This window comes from Amblyomma americanum, chromosome 5, assembly GCF_052857255.1.
Source record: "Amblyomma americanum isolate KBUSLIRL-KWMA chromosome 5, ASM5285725v1, whole genome shotgun sequence".
NCBI classification, from domain to species: Eukaryota; Metazoa; Arthropoda; class Arachnida; order Ixodida; family Ixodidae; genus Amblyomma; species Amblyomma americanum.
This window is the reverse complement of record NC_135501.1, coordinates 195,715,417-195,734,211: the sequence shown is the minus strand read 5'-3', so window position 1 is coordinate 195,734,211 and position 18,795 is coordinate 195,715,417. Positions and strand designations below refer to the sequence as shown.

The 18,795-nt window shown below is 43.6% G+C and overlaps 1 protein-coding gene across 1 annotated transcript; it reads right to left on the bottom strand.

Annotated features, from left to right (window-relative positions):
• Positions 1 to 11,726: 11,726 nt before the first annotated feature.
• Positions 11,727 to 17,265, bottom strand: LOC144134488 (uncharacterized). Its single transcript, XM_077667397.1, has 5 exons — positions 17,198 to 17,265; positions 15,755 to 15,772; positions 13,477 to 13,668; positions 12,068 to 12,145; positions 11,727 to 11,731 (listed from the first exon to the last, which is right to left on the bottom strand). The coding sequence occupies exons 1-5, from the start codon at positions 17,235 to 17,237 to the stop codon at positions 11,727 to 11,729; spliced, it is 333 nt and encodes a 110-aa protein (XP_077523523.1). The 5' UTR covers positions 17,238 to 17,265.
• Positions 17,266 to 18,795: the final 1,530 nt, after the last annotated feature.

The following is an 18,795-nucleotide window of genomic DNA, read 5'->3' as shown; positions in this document are numbered from 1 at the left end:
AATTATTTAGCGGTCGTAGGCAAACATCACATGGTGATTCATGCCTAGTAGCGTCTTCTGCATCATTGAAGAAAAGAAAACATGCCACCAAAATTAGGTGTCTATACTCCTTTAAGAGACCGGAAGCAGGAAGAGTGGTTGAGGGAACACACGCGGGTTAATGACATCCTTGCCAAAATCAAGAGGAAGAAATTGGCTTGAGCGGGGAATGTAATGCGAAGGTAAGATAGCTGTTGGTCCCTAAGGGATTCCAAGAGAAAGAAAACATAGCAGGGGGCGGCAGAAGGTTAGGTGGGCGTATGAAATTGAGAAGTTTGCAGGCATAAGGTGGGCGCAGCTGGCAAGACATGGTTAATTGGAGAGACATGGGAGAGGCCTTCACCCTGCATTGGGTGTAATCAGGCTGATGATGAAGATTCTCCCATGACTACTAAATAATTTATAATCTAATTTCTTTCTCGCGCCGTTTCAGTTTCAAGAGCTGAATGGGGACTATGACGTCAAAGTGAGCTTATAGGTCATGCGAGGCATGAAAAACTGCAATATAATCGGTGCTGCTACATTTGTCATTCCGACTATTGAGGAAGGCTGGCTTCAACACTGTAGTGAATTAAAACGATCAAGCAGCAATTATATCGCATTTTTTCCATGCTTCACGTTACATGTAACCTCTCTGATGTCACAGTCTTCACTCGGCTGTTAAAACCGAGACAGCATGGCAGAAAAATTCGATTATAAATTATTTATAGGTCCCAGGCAAACACCACATGATGATTCATTCATAGCAGTGTCTTCTGAATCATTGTAGGGAAGAAAACATGCCACCAAAATAAGGTGTCTATACATCTTTAAATCTTTAAATTATCATTGGGCTTTTTCAAATTGCCGTGCTCGGAGAGCCTGTTCGCTGCCAGAAAATTCACTCCTGACAGGAAGGTGCATCATGCTCACATGAACTAGTCGCCGCCAGAACCAGCCTGCTGGCAATCATGGCGCCAAGGCCGTCCATGGATCACGGAAGGCGAGTGCCCTCTGCTGCTTTGCTTGCTGTTGCGTCTCATTGCTCGCATGCGTACGGTAGAAATCTGATCCTTGGGAGTGAAAGAAAGGACGTTAGTTATTCAGGGCAGCCGCGGACTCTTGCACTCAGATGCATACATCAGCGGCAACAACGCAAGTATATGTCCTTCAGTGCGTTGTGTGCTGTCGTGAAGTCTGCATGTAAGCTTCGAGATATCCTCAAAAGCATATGTGACGGGCAGTCGCACTCTAAAGACTTGCATTTGACACCACATAGGAGGGCTAATTGGACAGTGTTAATTGGAAAGACATGGGTGAGGCTTTTGCCCTGTAGGTGTAGTGAGGCTGATGATGAGGAGGAGGGAAAAACTGCGGATGCACTGCTCAAACAACATGCTGTAGTCTCAGATTATTGCATATTTGTTAACCACACACTAATTACTTGGGCGCCAATGATCGACCCTGCCTATACTGACTCTGCTGTGGTAGTTGCAATTTCTGTTTGTGAACTAATTCCTGTGGGCTGTAAGCAGAAAACAATCAGGATATGTTCCACTCAACTGTAGTCTGCCGCCCTCCAGCTGTTAATATTGCTGCCAGCAAGTAATGCACGCATTATTTTGACAAGCGTGCATATCAGCTGGTTGAACATTTTTCTGAAGTGCGTGCACTGTACAAATTTAGCTGCACGTCGTGTCTGTATGCTATCGCTTTTACTGCAGAGCTAGCACTAGAATGAAAGGCATTACAATCTGGCCTTGCATGTCGGCCCCGCACTGTGTGTGCAGGCATGTTGATCCACACTGGGAAATTTTTCTTTTTGATGAGTCAAATGCAAGGTGAAGTATGCATACGGTATTTCTCAGGTATTTTAAGCACTTGTGGCAGAAGACCCGAGCGCCAAGCTTTATGGCAACAACCGAATCGGCACACGCAAGGTTATGCTTCATCTTGAGCTGTGAAATGAAAATGACCTCCGTAGAGAATAAAAATTTTGAACAACAAATTTGGCAGAGCACACATGCACGCCAGCCGGCAGCCACTACTTAAAGTGCCCCGACCACCCTCTGGCTGAAAATGTCCTCTACCAAGGTTGTTGTGAGGCACCGTCCCCGGAACACACAACCGCAAACAATCTTTAATAAAAGACATTATATTGGAGTTACATATATGGCAAACTAGCTACTTTTCCATGCTCCTCTCCTTCCATTCCCTCTCAGAGGTTTTTCTGCCTTCCGCTTGGACCACTAGCTTTAGTCCTCCATCCCTGCTTGTTCTGTGTGGCTGCCCTTCCGTTTACAAGAGTAGACAGCACCCCTTTTGTTTGAAAGTCAAATGGGGAGCTTTTGGTGGCGTCCGCGTTGGGCCTATTATGAACGGAATGCACACCAGCCGAAGAGGATTAAGGTGCAGATCCCATCGACAGGGATGACCACGGTGGCGCAGCAACAGCAGCGGCAATTTCGACAGCGTCATCAGGTGGCCGACGACTGCACAAAATAAAAGGATGACTAGCTGGGAAGGAGCCTGTTCTTCCCACGCTCGGCTCAATTCAAATGACCTTCCCCCTTTGACTGGTTCCCTGCAAGAAACGACCGACGATGAACAGATGACGGGAAGAGGGGAACGGTGCCTTCCAGTAATTAATCGTGTCTTGACAAGAGCCGCCCCGACCGGAGAGAGCCCACCGCAGTTGTAGCCCACAGCGCAGCACCGGTGTTTTCGATAGACACGTGAATAATAATTATCACCCCTCGTGAATAATAATTATCAGAGGCCCTATCCGTGTCTCACGTGGCCCGATTCGCTTTGGTATGCCGCATAACCGAAGAATAGCAGGGCTTATAAATTTCCAGCAATACATATATTTAACCAGTATCATGGCACTGAGAAAACAGGCCACCGAGTTGCAAGCCGAAGCTAAGACAACGTGCTGCAATGAGAGAAGTGCACTGTCCCGCAACGCCGTTTCGGTGGGCTCGATACAAAGCTCTCTGTTGTTGAAGGCAGCCTGGCTGCTCCCCCAAACAATAAATATTTTAGACAACAATGCGAGGAGGCAATACGAAAAATGAAACTTTGACCTGACATGAAGCACACAATATATGAGAGAACAAAAAACAGAACGATGCTTCCATTCCACATGCGGTTCTCTAGTGTCCTACGCCATCTTTTACAATGGTAGCATTTAAGCAATATCTCTATACTACAATTCAAAGATCTGCTACAAAGCTCTCTCTTGCTGACGGGAGCCTGGCTGCTTCCCGCAACCATAAATATTTTAGACACACACAAACAGAGACGCCTGCCTGGCTCTGAAGTATGCTGCTATGTAATGTACATATTGCGACTGGTAAGCGTGCGAGTGGCAGTAGCAGAGGCATCCGCAGTAAAACTTCGCCCAGTACATACATGTATCTGTGCAACTGTTGTTGCTGGCTCAGACTTTTCAAGGTCCATTGCAGTGATTTTTTTCTTGGACACCCTCTGGATAAGCTCCGCTTTTGTTACTGGAACACAAGAAATGAGAGATAAAATAATGAAAGCGACAGCAAACACAGGGCAAGCTACGGAAACGGATCAGTTAGTGTGTCGCGTTCATTGCTTTCCAAAAATCATATGATGCGAAAAATTAGCAGATCTGAACACAGCCGATTTCCCCCTGCCTCATGCAATTACTTGAATTCATGAAAAAAATCACGATATATAATTTCGCTCAGAGTGACGCTTACGTCGAGACCTGCTACAACGCGACCACGCAGTTTTTCCCTTCTTTGGGAAGCATGCGCTGGGCTGCTGTGTGCTCGGATCGCAAGCACAGAGAAAGTGGTATCGTAAGCGTTCTGCAAGTGCTCGCAACAGTAAAAAAGCATGTGCATCGACTTTATGTAAAACGCCACCAAGCTTTGCTAAAAGCGTTAGGCTTGACTGTACACGCATCACACGTTTGGCACTTCTGAAATCTGACCAAGTAGCGAAGTAACTGCAAAACTCACCTCCAAGCTCCATTACTTGGGCGGAATAGAATGCCTTCTCATCTTTTCCGCCGCGCCAGTAGACGTCCTTTTTTTTTGCCAGGTCGCTAACGCCAGTCGGTGAGGCATCATGGATAGGTGTAGCGCAAAGGAAACAAGGACGACATAGAGACGTGTACGATAGCTTTTGCGCCGTCGGTCGAAGTATTTCACGTACACATAGCTCGCCGCAGCTGACGAGCCCATAGTGGAAGTGTCACATGTGGCTGCAAAACACACAATCTAATAACTGTAACAACCACACACACCGACACGAGTGACGACGCAAACGTTGGACGCAAACGACCGCAGACTTGGATTGGCTTGGCGACGCGCACCGCACAGGGCACTGCATACGATGATGATGATGACCTCTTCTTTACAAACCAGAATAATAAATACGTTTTATTCGTTCAATTTCGTCTGTTTGTTTCCTGCGGCAGAACTTGCGTCTCCGACCGTGATCTCTATACCGCTCCATGTCGCAGCCTCCTCGTGCAGCGCATCCGGCCATCCAGTTGACTGCTGATTGACCGCATGTAGTAGCAGACGACGCGGGGCTCTACACACCATGAAATACTTATAGTTGAAAAGTTACAAATACTACTTTGAAGGGGAAATAGTTATGAGTTCCGTGTCAAGCTGTGCCACAGAGCGTTGGTCCAACATAAGCAGAACCAACTGCAGAACCAACTAGCCCCTCAAATCGGTCTTGCACCTGTGACTGCCCATGGAGTGTGAATAGGGTAGCTTAGTGTAACTCAGTGGGCTCTATCATGTATGAGCTTTATGGTACCGCTGTAACCTAAATGTTTGAAGTGTTCTGCGATTTTTGATCGCCACTGCATTAAACAAAGTAGTCGCTATGTGACAAATCGCTTTCGGTTTCGGTTTCAAAGCTGGAAGCTATAGTGGCGCGCGGTGCCTGATTATGCTTTGCGCTTTTTACTTAGTGCTTTAAGCAGAAAGTTTTGTGTGGCTTACGACAAACAGGAAGCACCTATAAAGTCTGGGCCTAGCCGTCAGACGACGCTAGAACATTTTCAGTTTCGGTTTCGAAATATAAAAGCTCCTGTTGCGCGGCTCTTGATCATAAATAACGCTGGGCCCTTCCCTGTTCTCTGCGCTGTAAACAGCAACTTCTGTGTTATCTACGATAAAATAAACACTTCTTTTAGAACTCCCCTAAATGCAGCAAGTGCTTGAAAAGTCTGTAATTGCTGCAAAAAAGTATTTTCTGGCACGGTGCGAGGTAGATATCATAAGTATTATGTTGCCACTGACCTGAAATCAGCGACTTAGGACCAGCAGAGGGGGAAATATAGATTGCTGAATAGGTAAATTGATGCACTGAAAGAATTTATGTTAAGAAATAAGAAGTGTGCAAGGTACGAGGAGGAAGAGGCTCTCAAAAATAAACTGCTAGTGTGCGCTAGAACACGGAACTGGGTAGCACAACCGCGCCCTCGATCGAGGTGCTTCGATCGAGGTGATCGAGGACCTCTGTAATTATAGTTTCGCAGTGTTCTCTGGCACACCGCTGTCGCGTCCGGGTCGTGATGGCAGCGGGTGAAGGTTTGGGCTATGCTCGAGACAATTAATAATAGCCAGGGACTCCGGAACTCTTTTTTTTTTTAGTGGGAGGGCAGGACTTCGAGCTTATTTTATTTATTTTTTAATGCTCATTTACATAATATATATATATATATTCAATGTTCAAAGCTTGATGCAAAGTATCACGATGCGGTGACGACACTCCAGCTGTCAGGAAGACAACGAAAAGGCTTCCAAAATTAACTGTTTAAGGGGCTGACTCACGCCCACTAAGAACTGAATTACTCGGCGGCTGCAATAGGCTTAATCATGCGTGCTCGGCGGTCATCGACCTGAATGCCATGCAGTTCTTGGTCGTGCTGAATTTAAAGCTGGCAAGGAACCTTCGAGATAGAGAACCAAAAGCAGCAAGAATCTGGAAAAATGTGGAATCATTTGCACGTGGCCATGATCAACGGCATAAGTCTGGTCGCACCTCGCATTCCAAAACAAAATGATAAAGCCGCGTGCTGGAGGTTGTGAGTGCGAACGAACAAACGGAGCAAAGATCTATGGCAATATAAAATTAATTGAAATGAGGAGCTTATAGGTGGGAAGCTGTACGCACGAGGAGTGATCAATTCCATTAAAAAAGCCTGTGCATAGTTTGTTTAAATTCTGCTAATCGTGATCATGTACGCGGTCAGGTCGATATATAGTCGATCGAATTCTGTAGGGACATGACCGGTTCAGGTTACTCATATACCAAATGTTTTACAACTGGCTACTAAGCCAAGCAGCTCATGCAGCCCCACTGTGCTTTGAATTATGAGGTTAGAACTAATATGTGTTTCAATTTTCAGAAATCTGATCCAAGTAGAAGCAAATGGAGATTGGGGGGGCACACCCCCCCTGAAAAATGTGGGGGGGGGGGAGGCGACCTTCCCTATTTCCACCCCCCTGTTCCGTGCTTCTTGAGTATAGCCCCACCTGAACTCGGGTAGGCAGCCCTATAGGTACGTGATCGGCCCACTGGAGTGGGTATATCTCGCATATTGTATATCTGATATTGGTCGCAAAGCCGATGTCTATTGGTAAACAAGTTTAAAGCATCCAAGGTGTTCTGAGAGATGTTCGATCCAGTGAAGCATTCGGTCAGGAAAGACCTTTGAAGGCAGTTCGCAGTGTATACCGGATTGTTTTTTTCCGAATACATAGCTTTCGTTGAACTATAGGAACTTTTTGGAATTCTTTTATTGACATATCTCAAATAAACCCTTCATTTCTGCAAGAAAAAAAAACACACACGGGTAAGCGGCCCTATAGATACGTGATCGGCCCGCTGGAGTGGGTATATCTTGCATATTGTATATCTGATATTGGTCGCAAAGCCGATGTCTATTGGTAAACAAGTTTGAAACGTCCGAGGTGTCCTGAGAGATGTTCGATCCGACGAAGCATTCTGTCAGGCAAGATCTTTGAAGGCAGTTCGCAGCGTATACCGGATTGTTTTTTTCCGAATATATAGCTTTCGTCGAACTATAGGAACTTTTTGGAATTCTTTTATTGACGTATCTCAAATAAACCTTTCATTTCTGCAAGAAAAAAAAACACATGGGTAAGCAGCCCTATAGATACGTGATCGGCCCGCTGGAGTGGGTATATCTCACATATTGTATAACTGATATTGGTCGCACAGCCGATGTCTATTGGTAAACAAGTTTGAAACGTCCGAGGTGTTTTGAGAGATGTTCGATCCGACAAAGCATTCGGTCAGGCAAGATCTTTGAAGGCAGTTCGCAGTGTATACCGGATTGTTTTTTTCCGAATATATAGCTTTCGTCGAACTATAGGAACTTTTTGGAATTCTTTTATGGACATATCTCAAATAAAACCTTCATTTCTGCAAGAAAAAAAACACGCACGGGTAGGCGGCCCTATAGATACGTGATCAGCCCGCTGGAGTGGGTATATCTTGCATATTGAATATCTGATATTGGTCGCAAAGCCGATGTCTATTGGTAAACAAGTTTAAAACGCCCGAGGTGTCCTGAGAGATGTTCGCTCCGACGAAGCATTCGGTCAGGAAAAATTTTTGAAGGCAGTTTGCAGTGCATATCGGATTGTTTTTTTCCGAATATATAGCTTTCGTCTAACTATAGGAACTTTTTGGAATTCTTTTATTGACATATCTCAAATAAACGCTTCATTTCTGCAAGAAAAAAAACACACACGGGTAGGCGGCCCTAGTAAACAGAATGGTTAACAGAATAACAGAATGGTTAGAAAGGGCCAATGCAACATATTTTTACTAAGAACAGAAATTATGTGGACATGTCCTTAGTGTTCCTTTGAGAAGCAGTATTTTCTTTTGGGTGTTGTGTAAACTATAGTTGAATACAACTCAAGAATGAAGTGGCAAATGCTTCTCTATAATTCCCTTCGCAAGTTGTTTGCATGGAAGGTACGACAACCTGAGCCAATCAGGATGGCGCACACTATATAATTCGGTTGCTGCATGCCTACCACACCCGTTGCCTTGTGACAGGTAGCTCCATTTCTGTGAATGAAGGTGTACTAGTGTTTCGGCTGTTTATTTCTTCAGCAGGTGACACTTCATGTCTTTTTATTTTTATGTTTGTTTTCAGATGGGCGACATGTTCACACAGTGAAGAGGGCATATATGGCCCACTTTTCTTTTTGTCATTACCTGTCCATATTCAGTTCTTTAGTTGTCACGTCACAGTTGTTTGGATGGACATTTATTCACTCCATTGTGGTCTATGCCCAAGGAAGCTGAGTCAAATCCAGGCGAGAGCAGCCACATGTTGATATAGGTGAAGTGGAAAACACGCCTCTTTGCTGTGCTTTGTCAGCGCATATGCAGTTGAAGTTAATCTGGAGCCCTCTACCATGGCGTCTACAATAGCTCATTAGAGACATTGTCATTCTCATTATTGCTAATCTCATTGTGGCAGTGCTCGATGTGCTCGGCTTGTATACGCAGACGTTTAATGGATCACATTGGCCTGTTAACGGGCTCACATCTCATTGTCATCAACAAAACTCTCATGCACTGCTGGTTGTGTCCTCCTCCTCTATGCTCATTACAATGCCTGGTCCTTTGAGAGGCATCTGCCACTTCATTCTTAAGTTGTATTTGAGTATAGTAAATATGGAGAAATGTAACTAATATTGTATGTCACTTGCTGCTGTGTTGTTCGTGTGGTCTGTGTACAAAACTCTTACTCTTGTTCCATGATATAGTATATATGTAGTGTTTTTGTGTATTATGTAGGTTTGTTTCATTAAACAGATGGTATTGGTGGATTCTGTTTATATGAGGGGAGATCAGTATATTTTTTACCTCCTGGTCTGTAACACATTTATCACCTCGTGAAAGGGAAAGACGTTACAATGAAAAGAAAGTTTGATGTTCCCACTTTTCATATTTTCATTTTGCACATGGCACCACTGATATTGAAGTAGTCACAAGGAAAATGTTAGTATACATCAGTGTACGGTTATAACAGTTTTTCGAAACCAAATTTTGGATGGCAGAAGGTGTTCTCCCTATCATTATCCACCATCGAATGAGTCCAATTTATGGTAATGGGTATGTTATGTTTCCAGTCAGAAGGTGGGTACAAACTGTACGTACATGCAAGATCCAGCTGTGTTGAGTGTGAAAGACGAGGAGTGCAGTGGATGCCCACTGTCTGCATCTCGCATCTGAGCTCGTGGCACATGTGGATGAATTTATTTGTGATGATTGTCACATTAAGCAGACGGTTACTGTGGGCATTCTTGAACTTGAGGGTGCTGAAGGACCGTGCACTTTTTCTTAAAGTTTGTCCTAAAAAAATCCATCATTTAATGTGACAATGCTTGGCATGACAACAAGTTAGGTGGAAATACCGCCGTGTTGAATAAGCTGCAGTTTCGGGATGTTCTGCATCACCCACCAATAGTTCTGACCTGGTGCCTTGTAGCTACTGGCTATACCGTAGCTGAAGAAACATTTGAAGATCTTTAGTGTCCAGTTGGGGCCATCAGCCTCATTCTTCTCTGAGAGCATGTAAACAAGAATAATGCATCGATGATGCAAGGGCATCAGTGTAAGTGGAGGACGATATCAAAAAATGAATTACACCTGTGAAAAAAGACATCTGAAGCTTCGTTTATAATATCTTTCACTTTCAGTAATTAGCATGTTATAGACAAGGAGGCAAATTACTCAACACACCTCTCAAGCTTGGGATATATGTATGGGAAATTTTTGCATCTGTATAGTCACTTCCTTATTATTGGAAGCTACTTGAGTCATTTATCCCATGGACCAATGTTTTGTGGCCTCATTATCTATTATGTTTTAGATGGTGTCCTTGGCTTAATTTTACTTTTCCTGAGGGTGTTCTAAACTTTTTTTTTGAATGTGTGCACTTCAGCTTAGATGTAGCTTTGAAACAGGACAGTATTGGAATGCCATATGCTTGTCCATTCATGTGCTAAGCTGATACAGCATAAAATGGTACTATATTTGGGATTTAACATCCCACCACGTTAGAGGAATCTAATTTGATCACCTGTGTTCTTCAATTATGAGCTCAAATGCACCGCGTGAAAGACAAGATGAAATGTTATCCATTTAATTTCATACGTCGAGCCTTATAAAAGACATATATTGTTAAGTGACGGCAAGCATGGTGAAGAGTACTACATAACAGATGGCGATGGAGTGATTTAATGGCAGTGGGCCTAGCGCGAGAGCTCCGTGCCGCGCCACTGCCCACTTTGTCGTCTTCGAGTCCGTGACACTACCCGGGGCTGCCGAGCGATCGTCCCGATCGCGCGAACTGAAAGACCGGCAGTGAAGACGAAACGCAGTGCGTGACGATTAGCGTGACAGGACGGATGAACACAGAAGAGAAGAAGATGCAGGGTTTGCCGTCACGATGAAAGAGATGAACAGATGATGATCAGATGAGCGCTGGTCCAAGAAGCTTCCGGGCCGTAGCTAGCTAGGTCACCTTGAGCCGACGGCCGAGGCCCATGAACACACCGAACGGCATGGGCAGGGACTGTGTTCGAATATGTTGGCGACTTCTAGGGTCGGTGGGGTCATAGGTTTGAGTAGCGGCGGCGTCGTCAAGTTGTCGTGTCTTCTGGCCGGGGCATGGTCGGTTCTGGTCTGGCGGGCTGGGGCACAACCGGGCGGTGCGGGCAGGAACACACGACCGACGACCACGGCACACGCAGGACACCGAAGCTCCAGGACCAGGATGGGGATGAACTCCGCACCTCACGCCAAATGTTACGCGACGGCAAGCAGGTGAAGACAGTACTACATAACAGATGGCGATGGAATGATTTAATGGCGGTGGGCCTAGCGCGAGCGCTCCGTGCACGCCACTGCCAACTTTGTCGTCTTCGGGTTCGTGACAATATCAGCTCACTGAGACACGCAGTTCACCCATATGAGTGATACGAGAGCTGCATTTGCCTCAAATGAGTGATACGAAAGACACATCGGCCCATTCGGGTGATACGAAATCCATATTTCGGCTCAAACAACTGATACGATAGACACCTATCAGCCCATAGTGGCATACGAGGGACACATATGCCCATACGAGGGATACGAAGGACACATATGCCCATACGAGGCATACGAATGACACATATCAGCCCATACGAGGGATACGAAGGACACATATAAACCCATACGAGGGATACTAGGGACACATATCAGCCCATACGAAACACATATTGGACACATATCAACTCGTATGACCACATACTAGACACATATCATCTTGTATGACCACATACTAGACACATATAAATTCATACGAGACACATATGCATCCATATGAGATTTTTCGATAGGGAAGGGTGCCAGAAATTTCTAAACCATACAACAACGCCTTCATAGCAGGAAAGCTGCCCTCAGAAGCCAGAAGGGAAGCGAAGCGACAGCAGCATCGCCTTCTGAAGCAGTGGCCGAGAAATTAGAAAGGAAGAATGTCGTGTGCAGTGGCGTTTCCAGTACAGAGTGTAGGCCAGGCCTTGGCGACGCGCTTGACGCTCGGCGGCGAAGAAAGCTTTACCGGGGTCGACGTTTTGCTTGAAGTTGCCCTTTGAGACATGGCCATTCTCCTAGGCTGTGATACGAAAAACAAGTGCAACGAAATGTGCCGGTAGAGGTTTGTTTGCTGAAACGCTCTGCACTTGTGCATAGCAAAAGAACACAGTGCAGTACGCGTGCATTCCAGGAGCGGAATGGCACGGTCTTCACCAGAAATTTTTTCACGCACTATATTTTAAGCAGAATGCTTTGGAACTTACTTTATTTTCGGTTGCTTAACCTGAACTCTTAACGATTTCAATAAGATGGGGCTCGCATGTTTTTTTGCAATCTTTCTCTTTTAAGAATCTGTTAATTTTAGGGCCAATGCCTGGTCGTATGAGGGATTTCTCCTGTTTGCACTTCATTGTACTTATGTCAAAAAAGAAAGAGGTTTTCAATCGAATCAACTGGAAAGGCTTTTCAGGAGTCGTCAGGCATTTTGAATCGGCTGTAAAGCAAAAACAGGTTTCATAAAATTTCCCCGTTCAGCTGTGGATCTTTGAAAAGAAGTAGAGAGCACAAAATTTAACAGATGAGCATCAAAGATGCTGCGAATTTTTGAGCTCTAGTTTCTCGCCTCGCCACGCCACGCCACACTCTCAAGGTTCGCTTACACGCAGTAAAACATAAATACCCACGAAAGCAGCAGATTGGACAGCCGTCGCCGTAGCTCAGTTGGTAAGAGCACCGGACGCGATATTCGGAGGTCGTGGGTTGGGATCCCACCGGCGGCATGGTTGTTTGTTCTGCTGCTTTATAAGTAATTTTCTTTAAGCGATTCATTGGCACTATATATATATATATATATATATATATATATATATATATATATATATATATATATATATATATATATATATATATATATATATATATATATATATATATATATATATATATATATATGAAAAGGTGAGTTATATTCTGCTCATTTTACTGTCGCCTTATTGATGATGTGAATATTGTCTAATTGGCCTTTAAGAAAGCTTGGCCAGCTTTAGAACCCAGCACCTCCCGAATGCGAGCCGGATGCTCTACCACAAGGCCGCGCTTCGGTAAAAAGAAAAAAAGAAAAATAAAGAAATGCAGGTGCGATGGTTTCTACCGCACAATATTTCGTTCTTTGCAATGCTAAACCGCCAGCGATTTTTTTTTTTGCCGCAGGACCCACCAATTTTTCAGGGTGCAAAAAATTTCCCCCGGCCTGGTGCTCCGCTCTTGTGCGATGAAATACTTCGGAAAGTGCCTTTGGCCAATCCGCCTTCCACCGTCGATGAGTCATGAATCCTCGAGTGACTAAAATTTGCCTTTTAGGGTTAAAGCCCATCCATTGCGACACTTTTAAGATTGTCAGTTTCACCCCACAGTAACTTGATATGATAGAGCAGGCTGCTTTCTCATGCCATGAAGTCTGGAACGCCTATTATCGGGATGGACCATGGCTCCGCAGGTGTGACCGCAGCTTCTATTTGTTGCTCCGCAGTTGCTGTAGTCTGAAGGCCAGGAGATAACGGATATGGCCCGGGAATGAAAGTAATTTCTCAGGGCACTCAACGAACGAACCGGACTTTAGCTGGCAGCAAAACACCTCACGTTTATAGCACATTTTGGAGGGGTCTTAGCGCGACAAGACAAGGAGAAAAGAGGAGCCAAAAATCGTGTCTTAACAATTCCAAACTTCCACTATGGTCTTTTCTGGAACACCCTCTATCGCGAAGCCCGTATGAAATATAGAATTTATAGTCAAGTCTGTAAGCCTGTGTGAGGCTATTGACTTACGGTTGCACGCTGTCATACATTCCGTAAAATTCTCAAAACTGTTGAGAATTTGTCCATTGCATCTTAAATCATAGAAATGGTCGCACTTTCCAGTGCTAGGGTTATATGTAAAGCGCAGTTTAGGCACTTTTCCATTATGGCACATGCCCGTAGCACTTTTTGGACGCCGTTTGCAACGGTCTTCTTGGGCGCCTAGAAAAAAAAAAAGCAGTGTCGTAAAAAAGCGCTGTGTCCTTAACCTCATGGTGTGCCCTTGGGGTACTCCTTGCAGCAGTAAAAAGACAAAATGTAATAACAGATGTGCAGGATTCTTTTGCCGAGGTCTAATATACCGAGTGTTTCACCCAAGATGTTTTGTAACTTTTCAAAATAGGCTTCTTGTATTTAAAAAGCGCTTTTTGTTTCGGCATAGCATGGTCAGAGGTGTAGCGCATCTCACAATTTAGCTAACACGTGCGAACGAATAGGCTGGTTAACTAATAATGAGTGCTTAACTTTTAAATATTACCGTTAGTCTTCTGATTTATCGAGAAGCCTGTAGGGTACCACAAGTAATATCTATATATCTGTTTTTAGAAATCCGAAAACGCAGTTACCCTTGGTGCTGTGTCCCAACAAATCTTAGCTATTTCGTCGAGTTATTGGAGGGGCTGCTTTGCCTGCAAGCTTCTCGAAAGCGCATGCATTTTGGCTCCGTGCAGCCACAATTTGTGATGAGCAGTCAGACGTTGCAATGCGCATTCTGTGAAATTGCTCAAATGAAACGGATGAAGAGCACGGTTTGCTGTGCTGAGATTTGTACTTCGAAAAAGGCAGTTTTTTTTTTGTTTTAAAGTGGACACCCGCGAAATTGAAGTTTGCCTCTATCAATAAATTACTGCACATATTAATGACAAACCCACTACTTGCACTGAAAACAGAGCTTTCGTATGTTAGAAAAGGCAAAAAACTAAATACAGGTGTCACCACCAGCGGCCGTTTCGCAGGTAAACTGAGGTGCGTCGAGACGGTTTTTGGCGCGCACCCCAGACGCTAGGCTACGCTGCCGTTCAATCAATCTCAGAAACAGATCTGGGGCGGTAAACATTTGAAATGTTTTTTCCGAAAAATAAATTCTCATATTGCGTCATGACAAACGTCGCCACAGCCACTATGAGGCGCAGAATCAATTTTTATTCAGAACAAAAATTATTCTCCGTCGTCCTCAGTGTTCTTTCAAGCTGGTTTTATAGTAAGCCTTCGATATCTTTAAAATTATGCCTAACTTCCCGCTTTTTCTTTAGCGTAGAGTACTTTTTAACGCTTGCTTTCGCAGCGAGCAGAAAAAAATGAACGTTCCCTTGATTTTGTATAGTTTCATACGGAAAACATTGTTCTTTTATGATGCAGTGCATTGGTTCAGATTTCCTAATACACTCATTGCAGCTAGCAAGGTAGAAAACTTAGGTGTGTGCTTGTTGCTTAAATTTACTATTTACACAGAATAGCAACTATGAAGCTATGAACTAAGCGGAATGATTTCTTCAGGATTTCATTTTCTGCTTTGTAGTTGAAAACGTGGGAATAATCAGAGCGCTTCAACATTTACGGGGGGTAACGGAACCTTTTTGCACCATTACCCGGAGATCTGTAAATCCACAACGCATCCATAAAAAAACTTGCAAACTCAACAGATTCAGCGGAAGAGAATAAAAAGATTAGGAACAAGGAAAAAGGCTAGAAAAGGCCTACTCTTCACAAACAGTCAGTAAGACTATGCTCCTGAAAATTTTTGGCTTGAAAGTAATGTTCTGGAAATATTACTTTTTTTTCTCAACTGTTTCGGAACGAGGTATACGAGTTGATTGAAAATTTATCTCTCGCTCCAGTTGTAACCCTAATATTATTGCAACCGCCGGGAATAGTATACACATTATTGCTGGACATTATAAAAGTTTGCAAACATTCTTCGTAAAAATTTTTCTCTGAAAACTTTCCTCAGCGTAGCTTTGATTATACAATAACTCCAGTGCATATCATTACCACCTATAAAGTCGCACCGGGCTTGAAAAACGCGGGAAAAGGGTGCTATGCGCGAATTTGCCTCAGAAAGGTACATGGAATCAAGCGTGTGCATTAGTAATATACCTTTTCTTTCAACTACTGGTTTGTAGAACAGCCGCCACAGCGCTGTAGTTTGGTGGTTTTGCTATTATGTGGAAGATGTTCACAGATAGTATCCTCGCCGTGTACGATCTTTTCAAGAGCCGAGGAACATTTTGACATTAACGGTACTTACGTGCTGACAGCGTGGTTCCTGTGAAGAAAATAAAATGAGGTTCAGAATAATGAATTTAGCCATGGTATGGCTGAGTCATAATCTACGTCGGTGAGCGTACATGTGTAGTAATTCTGTCCACCCACCGGTTTCCTAAAAAAAAATATCTAGACGGTTAGCAATGTGACGATCACAAGAAAATGACAGAAGTTAAAATATTAATAGTACACAAACTCGTTATTATAAAATAGAAAATATGACCCTAAACGTTGAATAAACAGCGAACATAATATAGAAGGGCTGCTATAATATTTTCTCACGTGAAGATGCGCCCCAGTGTGAGTTACATAATAGAAGCTAGATATCGCGTTCACTGTAGAGCTAAAAAGTGTTCGCAACCGACAATAAGAGATGAAGAATCGAGAGGTTTACTAAAGAATAGCAGAAAGAGGACCCAAAACAATCGAAGTGATAACAAGCTTGTGTGAGTACATAAAGTAGCATGCTTGCTGGAGCATAGACGAAGCGGGTATGTAATAAAACAGCCGATATAAGTTAATTCAATTACACTTGAGCGCTGTCGTCAAATAATGCGTATACAGGCGTAGTTGTCATAAGCAAGATGCTTAATAGAGTATTATATTAGGGCAGAAAGGCCTGAAAGCGTTTCTGAGCATTATTTACTGAGCATATTAGGCTGAATGAGTTGATCGCATATTTTGATAAATAGTTATTTCTTATACAGTGAATATCTTGCGCCACACATCACCTGTGAGCTGAAACAGTATTCTGATGCATTTTCATGAATACTATATTGTCTGCACCATTTATTTTAAAATTTCTACGGAGTGTATCTTTCGTCGTTCATTTTTTCGGTATTGTGTGCTGAGTTGCGTGTACCTCAGGGAGGTTTTCTTTTTGTCAAAGTGTATTTTACACCCACTCCTGCTTAAGGCTTTGCAATAAAGCCAGCAGTCTTCTGTAAATAAATAATAAATAAATAATAAACTGTCCGGCAGAAACATCGGCTACTAACAAAAGTAATCTTCTTGTATATTCAATGTAGTGGTACGAAGCTGCAGGCTCATATTTCAAATGAGTTGCTACATCGGCTTCTTAAATATAAATGTTACGAGACGGTTGGTGGTGGGCTTACGACTGAAGCGTTGTGGGGGACTTTAACAATGTAATGACCGGGAAAGTTCTTAGGCAAATATGCTTTAGGTAAAAATGGAAGCAACTTATCAGTTAAGCTCCTAGCAATAATTAACAATTTGTAAGGCCAACACCTCAGACTCCTTTCATGAAGGAGCTCCGTAAACCATTGACATACATTTTCAAATACAGGTAATGAGTCAAATAAAAAAAGTTGGATTGTACAGATCTTTTAAAAATTCGATACATTTCGACATAAAAGTCATGTTTGCTTTAACACTGTTCGGAACTACTTGTGAGGATGCTTACCCAACAGACAAAAGAGAGCAAAAATCGTGAGGAGCTGCATTTCGGCCAGCTTGTGGTTGTCTGTGATCCACCGTTCGGGAGCTTTCCTTTATATATGCTGTGCCGTCAGGAATCGCGCAAAGACATTTCAAAAGGGGAGCCTGCTTATGTTATAAAAACTAACCATTTGCTCCCCTTTAAGATATTTTTACTTGTTTCGATACACCTTTACCAGGAAAGTTTACAGAATGTATTCCATCCTGACGGACGCATCTGCGGATGCGTGACTGGGGGTCGTGAGCTCTGTGTGGAATTTTTAAAATGACAGGTCAAACCATTTTTTGAACTCTTGAACAGGTAGAGACATATAATTTATTAGTCGCATTTTTTTGCGTGATAAACTGTGTGAGGTGCAGGTAGCCCGGGTTCACGATAGATTATTTACCTTTGAGCCTTAGGCAGTTTGTACCCAGCAACTTTCCTACAGTAGTTTGGGTCTTGACACCTGGGTTGGGGCAAGGTAAAACGTCATCGCTGGGGATGGACAACAATGGAGTTGTTCACGTAGGTGTTTTTTTTTTTCTGGCAGTCTTGATGCCATAGGTAGCACTAAAGGGTTCTCACGCAGCTTCCGCCCTTCCTGGCCGACCACGACCCACGTGACACTCGCGAGACGCTTGATTACAGATCATGCAACTGGACTCTCGTAACACATGTGGAAGTATGAACTCACGGAGGGTCATGTGACAACGGCCACTCGTATCACCTTGAGGAGGTTAGGTAGTCTTCCGATGCTTCACCTGCGGCACAGTATGGCAGAGCCAAATATCTTGGGCGTATATTATTTACAATGGTTGTACTATTTGTTCTGATGAAGGTCTTTTTAGTTCTTAACATACAATGACAAAAATGGGCATTTTTTATAGGGTCTAGTTGATATTCTTGACTGAAAAAGTTGTGTCAGTTAGAGTAACATGCAACACATCAGAATCAAGCTAAAGAATGTACAATTTCGAAGTAGGAATTTTTTATGGCATCCTAGACGGGAGCCAACAGTCACCAAAACCAAGAAGCATAAGGGATGTCATGTTTTTAAATTATTAGCTTATCTTCAATGTGAGATTAATAAAAACACAAAAAATACCCGCCGCCAGTGGAATCCGAACCCATGACCTCTGAATGTCGCGACCGGCGCTCTACCTTGACAGCTGTTTTGTGGTTAAGAGCGTGTAGTGCAGCTGGAAATAATTCTTTACAATTAATCGCCCATTATCAAGTTTGGTTTATGGGGGTTTAACTTCCAAAAGTGACTCAGGCTATGAGAGACGCCGTATTGAAGGGCTCCGGAAATTTCGACCACCTGGGGTTCTTCAACGTGCACAGCTCACGGGAGTCTAGAATTTCACCTCCACCGAAATGCGACCAACGCGGCCGGGATCGAACCCGCGTCCTTCGGGTCAGCAGCCGAGTGCCATAACCACTAAGCCACCGTTACGGCTAGGTATAAAATTAAACGTGCGCAATTCATTTCTGAGGTATGATACACAAGAAGGGTTGTGTACATTAGTTTTCTATGAGATATCTGCACGCAGTACAGCTTCGCGAAGGCCTATACGCTG

What these genes read in the sequence shown, in the direction of transcription:
- LOC144134488 (XM_077667397.1), bottom strand. Translation starts at nt 17,237, where the DNA reads ATGCAGCTCCTCACGATTTTTGCTCTCTTTTGTCTGTTGG. An exon ending in ATGTATGACAGCGTGCAACC is followed by an intron (nt 12,146 to 13,476) that starts GTAAGTCAATAG and finishes TTTGCTTTACAG; the next exon opens with CCGATTCAAAATGCCTGACG.